Here is a 12,349-nt window from a genome sequence, read left to right as displayed (position 1 = left end):
AAAGTCAGACTTTTCTGAACATAAGATGCTTCTACCGACCATCGAGTATGAATACAGGTTATTTCGTCCAAAGTCTTTTTCATACGGACTATCAGTTATTTTATGTTAGGTATTTGCTTGTTCAAAAAAGGAGGAATTCTCAATGGAATTTGACAGAAGAAAAACACATTTTTGTAAAGCAAATGAGTACCATAGTATGGATCATGTTAAATCTTTAGGCGCCGAGCAGCGCTCTTGCGGGGGCTTTGTTCACGAACACCGGGCTGAGGTGCGGTCCTACTGACCTAAGACCATGCTCTTTCCAAGGGGGAAGCTTAGAGGGAGGTGCCTGTAAAATTTGGCTTCGCTGTGAGCGCCGTTCGGCCAGTTATTCATTTTTAAAACCGGCTAGATCATGTTAAATCTTCAGGCGCGGAGCAGCGATCTTACAGGGGCTTTGTTCGTGAATCTCAGGCCAAGGCATGGTCCTACTGACCCGAGACCATGCGCTTTTGAAGGGGGAGGCTTAGAGGGAGGTCCTTGTAAAATTTGGCTCTGCTGTGAGCTCCCCTGGCTGAGTTATTAATTTTTAAAGCTGGCTGGGTCATGTTAAATCTTTAGGCACCAAGCAGCACTCTCACGGGCCTTTCGTTCACGAACACCGGAATGCCTGAAATATAAAATAATTGATAGTGCGTATGGAAAAGGCTTTGGATGAAATGTCTTAACTATTGGACAAAATGGTCATTGGACAGAGTGCCCTGATCCCCTCATCTCCTCTCTGTACTAAGTCTCCTTAAGTTTCCTCACCCTCTTTCTGAATCACAGACGGAATTCTAAAAAAATCGGAACGTGCCACAGTCACGAGTACTGTTATGACCATAACCATATACAGCACAAGGATATGACATAGCTAAAAGAATGCTTAAAGCAGTGGAAAAACAAAGAGAATTGCGCACGCGTGACTATGTTTTGTATGGAATGTCACTTGACCCTGCATTTGTATATCCATCAACATGGCCGACATCTGGGTTTCTATTTTGCTTTGACGTCACTTGCAAGTCAAGGATACCCCTCAATCCCTAAAAGTAATGGGATACCCTACCTTACACAGGAACACACAAAATGGAGGGATAGGGCCAAGTGGTAGGGCTGGGGGGGGGGGGGGGGGGGGGGATTGGGCAGTTGTTGTACTCTGTCCTTGTTCACCACTTCTGCAGCAAAAAATAGGCCATTTCTTTAAGGGTGAGCATAAGGTAGTTATCTGGTCATGTCTAGAAATCTGTTCAGAATGGACATTGAGTAGCATCTACCCACCTTGTAAGTGGTGCCAGGAACAAGCTGAATCTTCAGATTGGAAGGATTTCTCAGCAAAGGCAATGTTTGGAACCTTCTGATTGGGTAGTGGTCTGCACAAATGAAAACACTTGCATGATGAACAATTGCAGTGGGCAGAGGTAACAATTTAACAAACCTAAGTTGATGGATGGTGGAATGGGAAGGTAGTCTTCTTTATTTCTTAGAATGAAAATACATTTCAATTTGTCTGTCCACTCCTTTTATTAGCCACAAGGTGATTTTCTGTTGAAGTACCTGTTGCTTCAAGGAGTCCGGGATGAAAAACTAGAACACTTTCGAAGTGGGTGGATGGCTATTGAGCATTAGCTGGTAACCAAAACTCACAATGGACATAATCAAATTGTGGAATCTAAAGTCCTTCCTGCGCCATGCCCTGGTCTTCCCAGGTAGTCTCCCAGTACTAACCAGGCCGTTAAGGTGGATTGGACAGCACCGATCTCTGTTTCCGTAGCCCTCGGCCTCTCGCCTATACAGCTAGGGTTACAGTATGGGGGGGGGGCTAGTCCTCTGGTAACTGCAAGAGTTTGACTCCCCGCTCGCATCTGTATTGCAGTGTGCCTTGCCAGATGGCAGTAGGTACCATTTTTATGATGGTCTTTGGTATGACCCAACCGTGAGTAGAACTCACAGTCTCCAGATTGAGAGGTGGCCACTCTAACCACTAGGCCAGCTTGCGGTAAATTGCGGAATACGTCCATGTATCTCATTGAATTTTAGACTGAGTTTATTGTAAGTGGGATGCTATCTAGTCAGGAAAATAGGAATGACATTTTGTTCATTCAAAAATTGTTTTCTAAAATCTCAGATGTACTGGCCTGGATCTCATCGTCGAGGTAACCTCAACCTTGATGTTTCAAATAAGGTGTCCTACAATGATTAGGTACTTAGCCAAGCTGCAGTGGCTTATTTTTCTGCATTAACAAGGCAGTTAATGTGGCAGTTTGCCTTTAGTAATGCATGTGCATTTTTCAGTTGGAGTGAGGACATCACATCATGGGCTATAACCATAGCCCATGATGTGATGTCCTCACTCCAGTACTATACATTATTAGACACTGTTGGTGAAACTGAATACAAGCCATCATTGGTGTGTCTAGATCAGCATTTCAGCAGAAGAAAAGTGATTAAGTCTAGTTTGAGTGCAAAGGCATGATCTGATCCCAACCACGTGACACATTGTATACGGGTGTCCCTGACTGGACTCTTGCCTTCGCAGTTGGTGCAGTGACTGAAATTCTGACCTTTAAAACAGTAGAGAAGGCTGATTGCATATGCATGTTGCTGTGTTATACAACACTGTCGGAGGCAATGGCAATGAAATTATCTGTATTGGCAAAACAAGTAATAAAGCTTGATAGCAGATGTTCTTCAAACATAGGCACTAAACCATAAACAAGTTTAATATTATGTGTGGCACTTTAGCTTTAGTGAAGATATCTCATCTTCCAAATCACATTAAAATATGACGTATGTCTACTTTGCCATGTGTTATGGACTCGGTGAAGCAATAGACACGTTTGATCAGTGCTTTGACACGGTCTGCCTCAGATCTAGACACATGCTAGGATTTCAGCCTTTGGGGAGCCTTTTTGGCCCTTCTGGCAGTTTTTTTTTCTTTTACAATTCTTTTAAAAGATTCATTCTAGCATCATGTTTCGTTCCCACAGGAGTCTAAGGTCTAGTGTGAGAGTGAGAACACTAACAACATTAATATTGTGGGTTGAATGGATGGCACCATCTGGTTTACAGAACCAGAAAAAAACAACAACAACAACAAAAAAAAACCCAAGGACTATTCAGCAAAACAGTCTTACCTAAGAGACAGAACATTGATAGTGCCAAAGAAAAAGAACATAAGTAAAACAGGATGACATTTGGCAATATTTTAAGTAGCTAATCCAACTTCCATGAAAACAACCCAAAAATACAAGCTGTAGTTCTAGGCGTATCAGACGCTCACTGGCCGTGCTGTGAAAATTGTCCATGCAGACGCTCATCTAAGTTTCCAAATCTGTCATTGCTTAAATCTTGAATTTTTTCTATTGTGAATACTATCATTAAAAAACTTATAATTGCTTCTTTCCAAAGAAATTTATATCTCGTTTAGATCTGTTCAATACTTTGAGAGTAACGGCAGGTTGAAGCTGGTACAACAGAGTATACTCTCTGCTCGCGTGACGTCAGGAAACTGCTGGTGCTTTTTGAGTCATGAGAAAGCGGTCAAGCTCTCTCTCTTCTGATCGGTTTCTGACTGGATTACTTGTGAATATCAATCAAATAACTTTTATAGGGATGTTCTCTATCTCTCACTGTTTCTGATGAAGTATTCAGGAAAAATTTCTGTCTGCTAGTTTTGATGTTATGATTCACGGGAGAGTTTGAAGTGAGTTTTCATAGCTTTACCTACTTATTTTTTCAAATAAAACTGATTCCTGTAAATAAATAACTATTTTAGAATATAACTAGTTGCTTTGATGAAAATATTGAGATCTTAGTGGTCGGAATGATATTTTAAAAAACCAGAAGTCAGAAACGTGAGTGTCAATTTCAATTCAATTAACTGGAATTATTTATTGGATGGGGACCACACAATTTTTTTGAGGTTCGCCTTGAAAGCTGTGAATATTATCATTTATATTCTTTAATATAAACACTAGTAAACCCTACTTTTGAGAAATACAAAGGCCTACACGGCACAAAGAAGGTATGAGAAATAATCTTTGATTACTTTTTTTGTGAGTGTACCAATTAAACTGTTTACCTAATTAGCATAATTAATACTAATTAAATACTAATTTGCATAATTTGTTTTTAGTAATTTTCAAACTTTGTATTCAGTAGACAACCATCTATGTGCCTGCCAATTTCCATCTAAATACCTTGAAAAATAGAAAAGTTATTAAGAAAAAACATTTGATCTCATTGGTTAATGAGGCCCATTTTGGACCATGTGATCCTCATACAGAATATTACGGCAGTTTTCTAAAAATTAAGCCGTTTCATCAGTCTCTGATTTGTAATATCTTAAGAACGGATAAACATTTTAATTACGTAAAAATTATTTTGTTCTGCATTCAGTTCTGAATTCAATGAGAGCAGTTTGAAGCAATTTGGACTGAATTTGAATTTTCACCTGATATACCTTATAGTACAGGACCTCGAACCAGTTGTGTCTGTTAGTACCTGATGTACATGATATGATCTGATTCAGTTTTGATATGATAAAGAGATCTTTGGTTTGTCTCTCTGGCAGAAACTGTGTTCTATGTAGAATGGGGAAACAGAGGGTTTCGAGTAGAACTGTTGAGGAAGCTAGAACCATTAACCATCCAAAGAACTATTTCTAGAAGAAGCAGCTTTACATGGCCTCAGGAACTTCTTGTCCATTTTGTTGTAAGATAGATTTTGATGCAAAATAGTGTTAAGCATAGACGTGTGTTTAATGTAGATCTGCCATGGCGATATTCATTTAACGAAGGCATTATATATATTTTTTCATATTTGAAAGTTTTGTTTTTAATTTTTAGTACTTTGTGTTCTTAGCTGGCCACCTTCTTCCTGCAGACCTTTTAGAATGCAATGGACTCCTGGGAGTCCAACCTCTGCAGAAGCCCCCCAACAAGTATGTTGAATTTTTTGTTTGGTGTGTGTGTGTGTGTGTCTGTGTGTGCGCGCGTTTTCATGTAGACCATTAGTACCATCTTCGACATTCTCCGCTGTGCCATGTGCTGTGATGTCACTTCAGCTATTATGTGTGATCGCTATGACCACCGCTGCCACACAACTTTCTAAAAATAAAGCAGGTCCCATTGTGCCCGGCATTCTCGGAAAACTGGAAGGACAAATGTATTGCGTCTGCTTTAACAATAAGAGATGTGGCCTGCTGCAGCAAGGGTGCCTTCCTTAATGAATTACCCCCTTTGCATGTGTTGCATACGACAAATGGTAAAATCAGGGAGAGAGGAAAGGTCAAATTAAATATGTATTCTAGCCTCTATGTGATGTACTGACAATAACCTTTAATGTAATTAAGTGGGTTGTGTTTTGGACGTATTTTCACTTTATTTTCCCCTGGGGAGCCAGGGCCGCCGCCCTGGGAGGAGTGCTCACTCTGACTCAGACCTTATCATGCTGCTAGCGAGACTCAGATAGTCTTGATTAATAGTGTCTGTCTCCTTTTTTTATAAGACGTGATTTATGATAATGCCCCCTTTTTCAGCCTCTCGGAATGACAATTATTTCCTAGTGGGTAATTCATTCATTTTTCAAAAATAATAATATGGAGCAAATGAATGGCAGACTCATTTGTTTTGCTCAGGTGTGGGGGGATATTTTTATGCAATTGCACGAGGACAACACAGTGCATCAGTCTAATTAAGCAGAGGAAAGCGGGACCAAAACAATTATACCTGTTCCGATGCTCTGAAAGAGATGGGCAGAAGCAAAAGCTTAGGTGTGTGCATGCCTGTCAAGTTTTCCTCTCAGTGCAAACTTCATGTGCCCAGACTTTCAACATCCACCATCGTTATGACGTTTTATGGCTCAGGGGAAGGTAGGCAGTGATACTCGTGTCTGTGGGTTTCTGTGTTTCTATGAGCAGCTGACAGAAACAGAAAACAAAAGGCTGACTTCCCCTCAGGGGGAACAGTCAACCGTCTCCATATGGCATGTCATCAGCTCATCAATCATGGCTACGGCCCCTCCTCCACCCCCTGCGCTCCCAACCTGCCTCTGTTTTCTTCCTAAAAAAGGAAAGTATCACTTTGACAGCCAGCTCACCGGCCAAAATCTCTCTCGCTGTTCACAATGTCTCATCTTGACGCTGACCTCGGCCTGCCCTTGTGTGTGTCTGTTCCAGGTGAGAGACCGTTCCAGTGTCAGTACTGTCCCTACAGTGCTTCGCAGAAAGGCAACCTGAAAACCCATGTCCAGACTGTACATCGGCTCACCTTTGACAATGCCCAGTACCCTGACAGGAGGCTCCACCATGCCCCATCTGTTGACCACACACACCCTTCCAGTCCTGGATCATCCCACAGAGCAACCACTTCCTGAAAAAGGAAACCCTCAGCTACACGGGTTAAAGAGGAGAACATGTCCATCCAAAGATCTGTTATCACCTCGGAGGTAATCTGTTCATAGACGTAACCAAGGAGGGCTGATTTTATTAAAAATACTTCAGTGTATATATTATAGATGTTCGGTTGTCTTTAGTTTCAGGTTCTGTGCCAACTGTAATCGGAAGCCGGTGTGAACATTTTTTTGACACCAGTAAATCAAACTAAGTCACTTTGCAAACAAACAGCAATGTTTCTAATATACTCCCTTTTTCCTTCTTAACCTGAACTCATTTCATACTTGACCGAAATGTTGAACCTGATGCAACGTACTGTAGGTTTTTATGCACTGTCCTAAACTATCATCAGTGGGTCCCTTACAATGCTGCTTCCTCACAAATAATGGCCAGGATGATGTTATAAATTGAAATGGTAGCCTTAGTTTGTGTGCTTGTGTGTTTGTATATTTTACTCCTCAGGACTTCAGTTAGATACAATTCCAAAGTCTGTATTATTATTATTATTATTATTATTATTATTATGATTAATTGTGGTACTTCTGGAGAACTTGCAGGTCATCTGTTTGGCATTATACACAAAGTACTGATTTCAGAGACTATGGTATGCCTGAGCATTCTTCACTTGTCCCAGTGGAAGAATCCTTCAACAAAATTCTGAAGTCAAAACATTTGGGAAACTAAGAACCCTTAATTATCCAATGAACTCTTAAAGAACCCTTCAAGACTGATGGTTTCTCAGAGTACTGTATGTATTAACAGTGTATCAGGTGTTTGAAATGAAATTTAGGATGACATGGTGGTGGAGTAAGTAGCATTACCACCTCATGGCAGCAGGGTTCCCAGTTTGATCCTGAGCTGTGACTGCTGTCTGTATGGACTTTCACGTGTTTTCCTCATTTTCCTCTGGGTTCTATGGTTTCCTCTCACCTCCAAACAAATTGCTCATAGGCGGGCGGCACAGTGGTGTAGTGGTTAACACCATACCACCGTACCTTCTTGCCTCACAGCAAGAAGGTTCTTGTTTCGAGCCCAGTGGCTGATGGGGACCTTTCTGTGTGGAGTTTGCATGTTCTCCCCGTGTCTGCGTGGGTTTCCTCCGGGTGCTCTGGTTTCCCCCACAGTCCAAAGACATGCAGGTTAGGTTAATTGGTGGCTCTAAATTGACTGTAGGTGTGAATGAGTGTGTGAATGGTTGTTTGTCTCTATGTGTCAGCCCTGCGATGATCTGGTGACTTGTCCAGGGTGTACCCCGCCTTTCGCCAGTAGTCAGCTGGGATAGGCTCCAGCTTGCCTACAACCCTGTAAATGGTTAAGGAAATAAAAATTGCTCATAGGCGTGAATGTGTGTGTGTGCATGATGCCCTGCAATGGGCTGGAATCCCATCCAGAGTGTATTCCCCAACTTTGCACCCAGTATTCCCGGAATAGGCTCCGAATCCACAGGAACCCTTACCAGGATCAAGTGCTTCCTGAAGATGTTTTGGTACTCAGTACATTATTAGAAAAAGGATTCTTTAAGGCTTTATTGGATAATTAAAGTTTCTTAGGCTCCTTAAAGGCTTGAACTTGGAACCCTTTCTGACACTGAAACACTCTGTTGTAGGCATCTACAGAGAACTTTTAAGGGTTCCACCAGAGGGACAATCAGAAGAATGCTTCAGGTTTCTAAAAGTTTCACAACAGCAGGAATTTTATTTTAGAATTTCTTAATTCATGGAAGCCTGTGTCTTGTAAAATCAGGGCCAGTTTTCTAGAAAGCAATTAAAGTTAGTCTTAACATTATTGGGCCCAATTTATTGTTATTTTTTCCTTAGGTCAATGGAACGAGCAGAAATGTCTTTTTTGTTTTTGTGACTTCACAAACAGAAATTAGAAACAGGAGTCAGGAAATTATCAATTTTCAGTTTTGTTTGTTTGATTTACCCTAGTTTGAGTTTTATTCTATCATTTATGTCTTTTTTTTAGAATTATGCGATTATCATTATCTTAAAATATAAAAAAAAAGTAGAAAAAAAAATCTGATGTAAGCTGATGGCACATAAGGACTTAAAGCCATGGTAATTTTTTTCCCCCCAATATTCAAGTTTTTGCTGAAGGACTTTGAATATAAATGTACAGAACTGCAATTTCTCTGTTATTAATTACATTTAAATTATTGCATTATAGAAACTAGCTTAATAGCTCTGATCAGATCTATAGATCAAGAGGTAGCGTGTTTTATAACGCCTTTAAAAAGCTTTAGAATGCCATATTTTTAGATGGTAAATACTTACAGCAAGGAAATTCATGGCCATATATTTCTATGAATGTTGAATAATATACTTAGGTATTTACATATTTAGTAATACACACATGCGCAAGTTTGAATACGTTCACATATTTACAGTAGTCAGCAACGAACATTTGTCTTGATATTTCCTGATTGCAATGTTTATGCCGAGTCTTAATGAAGGAATATTCACTGATCCCAAAAAAAATGCTAGCCATAAGGCATCCCCATAATGTTATCCTGGTTACACTCATATTTATACATGTTCATTTGTCAGATAGTTTCATTGAAAGTGATAGCTGCATCTAAGGTTAAACTTAAATTTCCCGACACATTGGTGAACACTGATAGTATGCATGCAATGAAAGTTAAGTGATGGGTGACAATTTAAAGGAAAACCCAACATAATGTGTGTTGATAAGGTGTTGGGCCTCAACGAGCCACCAGAACAGCTTCAATGTACATCGTCATAGGTTCGACAAGTCTGTTGAGCTGTACTGCAGGAATGAACATTAGAAGAAGAACAAACTAATTACTAATATGTTTTACTCACAATGACTAACATTAATATGTTTAATCACTGATCAAGGAGATAAACATATTAATTGAGTACCATTTTATTCCTCTCATTCCTGCAAACATATGCACCAATTGTTTTTACACTTAACAGTTATTCCACGAAATTGAGTCATACATGAGCTGATGGCCGATGAGGTGCGAAGCACCGAGTTAGCTATAAGCCATGTATGACGAGATTAAAGCTATATGACCTTTCAATTTCATAAAATCAGTGAAATTTAGTTCCCTCTGAAATTTGGTCATTGTGATATGTATATTTCTGTAATATCTCAACCCCCCCCAAAAAAACAAAACAAAACAGGCCATTCTGTGATTCCCAAGCAAATAATGTGTATGAAATCGCTCACGTCACACAGTCAAACAGACAGAGGAAGTCTGTGTGCGCATGCACAAGTTTTCCTTCTTCTTCTTCTTCTTCTTCTGCTTCTTTTGGGTTTTACGGCAGCTGGCATCCGGTGTTGCATTACTGCCATCTACAGGTTTACCTTTGGCCGTGCACTGACAGTTACATCATTCTGTCACTAAACGAACAGCTGATCACACCAAGGTGCTCGCTGACCGCCAATATTTATTAGTTTGGTCCTGCATTTCCTTTCCTTCATGTATAAAACATAACGTCTTTTCTTCTCGCTTTCCATTACTGTAGTCGGTCTTTCACGTTTCATTCGCACACTCACGTCCTCCATTTTTCTCTCCTGTTTCAAATTTGTATCCCACAAGGCCTTGCACAAACGCGGAAAGCTCACCACATGATGCATGACGTAGTATCTTGAATTGGGTCATGGTGAAGCAGGAAAATATAGCGGAGAATTTAGGGCCACGTGGCCCTAAATTCATTAATTGTTCTATTAAAAAAAATTAAAAATTGGAAGTCTGTAATTTGAATTCAGTAGCTTTTGGTCCACTGAACAAAAATAATTTGGCTTCAGGGACAATTTTTTTGTTTTGTTTTGTTTACCTAAACTTGAAAAATCTGGAAGGCAGTCTACTTTTAAGTGGAATAACTGTTTTATTCTATCCACATTCACTGGATTTTGAGAAATACAGCATTTTTATTTTTTTTGCAAATTCGATCAATAAAAACTTCATAAAAAATGCCCGACAAAATAATTTCCGCTTAGAATATAAACAAACCGGCGAAATGACAGTAGCAATTTGTGAAAAATGCTATAATAATTTTTGAAAAATAAAAAAGATACATTCTTACCATCATATACTCTCATTCCGTATTTTATTGCTTTTTTTGTACTTTTGGGGGTTGCTTTCAGGTAGTTTTTGTTTCGTCCTCGGTTGATTCAGCAACACGCGCCGCCATTTTATGTTTCTCTACTCACGCGATATGAGCTGATATCCTAGTAGTAGAGTAGCCAATCAGAGCATGCAATTACTCATATCCAGTGAATGTAGACAGAATAATGTATATTATACTAGAAATTAGCTGATTATCTCTGAAGCATATAGATCTGACACGCCCGGTCATAGTTTTCAGCTTGGTACCGCTAGTTCGCCAATAAACACAACTTTGAACATAAATAAAACTGACTCATTCTAAAAGAGTAACTGGATGATACACAAAACTAAGCTAACAGTTTGCTTGGTCTTTTTAAAGCGTATTCAAAGAGTATAAGCAATATCTCCTAATAATCATGTGCTCAGGGTTTGAATCCAGCTGGAGACTTTGTAGCCTTGAAAATTAAATGAATTCTAATAAAACTGAAGAAAATAACAATCTAGTTGTGTTATTTTAACAAAAGCTACATGTAAATTATCACTTATATTTTTTAGACTGCAGTCAGAATAACTTTGGACTGATTTGTAGTGACACAAACAATGCCATAAGATATTCTCCAGTTTTTCCTTTAATTTGTCACCTGCCTCTATGTAAAGTATTGCTGAGCAGTACAATAAATCAATGACTAAAATTGATTTTAGTTAAAACATTCAAGCAACAAATATTCCTATGCTGAATTAAATTATTTCTTTGCTGAGCTAAAACCTAGATGCATTAGAACAGAAGGTAATGAGTGAAATAGCATGGTTTGAAAAAATGAATTAAAATGTTTCATTAACAGTAGTTTATTTTTTTCCCTCTATTTCTTTCTTATATAACATTATTTTGTGCTTTTGAGTAGTGGTAGTAGTAGTAGTAATTCAATGTATGGATTTTTGTGGTATGAGTTTGTGTTTGCCAGATTTATTTCCCTAACTCAATGAACTACACAGAACTGTCAGTTACATGTTTGGATCCATTCCATCACATATACACTGTCCATTATTTAAGTTTGAAGCCTCCCAAAATAAAGTTTACCTCTAATATTTCATCTTGGTCGTGTCATTGCTGATTTACAGCCTGATTTTATTGAAGATTGGATTATTACTTGTCAAACAGTGTACTTTATCTACAATCCAGCCTGTATCCCTATTACAGGGTTTTGAAATGAAAAAAAAAAGGAAATGTCTTTTGGATGTACAGTATTATCTACACAAAAAACAGGATTCCAGAATGTGGAATGCAAAAGACAAAGACGCAGAGACATGAAAGGATCAAAAGTCTGTTCATTTGCATTATTAAACAGTTATTCCACGAAATAGACTCGTAAATGAGCTGATAGTCGACGAGGCGCATAACACCAAGTTGCTATAAGCCACGTACGACAAGATGGAGTGGAATAACTGTTTTATTCTATACACATTCACTGGATTTTGAGAAACAGAGCATTTTTATTTTTGGCAAATTCGATCAATAAAAACTTTATACAAAACATCCGACAAAATTATTTCTGCTTAGAATGTAAACAAACCGGCGAAATGACAGTAGCAATTTGTGAAAAATGCTATAATAATAAAGATTCTTGAAAAATAAAAAGATACGTTCTTACCATCAAATACTTTTATTCCATATTTTGTTGCTTTTTTTAAATAAAAAAAAAATTGTGGGGGGGTATTTTCGAGTAGAGTTTTTATTTCATCCTCGGTTGGTTCAGTAACATGCTCTGCCATTTTCTTCTTCAGGTTTTTTTTTGGCGGTTGGCAAACCAACTTAAAGGTGCATTACTGCCACCAACTGGGCTGGAGTGTGGAACAGG

General features: G+C 38.9%; 1 protein-coding gene across 6 annotated transcripts in view; it reads left to right on the top strand.

Annotated features, from left to right (window-relative positions):
• The window catches only part of znf516 (zinc finger protein 516), a 116,419-nt gene that overhangs the window by 94,053 nt on the left and 10,017 nt on the right, over nucleotides 1-12,349 (top strand). For 3 of the 6 annotated variants that reach the window (XM_060942662.1, XM_060942660.1, XM_060942661.1), the window contains one exon: nucleotides 6,197-11,582. The exons of 1 other annotated variant lie outside the window; for it this stretch is intronic. In XM_060942662.1, coding sequence (XP_060798645.1) covers nucleotides 6,197-6,393 — 197 coding nt within the window. In that variant the 3' untranslated portion in view covers nucleotides 6,394-11,582. Of the gene's footprint in view, nucleotides 1-4,881; nucleotides 4,961-6,196; nucleotides 11,583-12,349 lie in introns of those variants that run through there. 2 more of the 6 variants (XM_060942663.1, XR_009656793.1) reach the window with 2 other exon arrangements.

This window comes from Neoarius graeffei, chromosome 16 (assembly GCF_027579695.1).
Source record: "Neoarius graeffei isolate fNeoGra1 chromosome 16, fNeoGra1.pri, whole genome shotgun sequence".
Taxonomy (NCBI): Eukaryota; Metazoa; Chordata; class Actinopteri; order Siluriformes; family Ariidae; genus Neoarius; species Neoarius graeffei.
The sequence above is the reverse complement of the archived record's forward strand: the minus strand, read 5'-3'. Positions and strand labels throughout refer to the sequence as shown.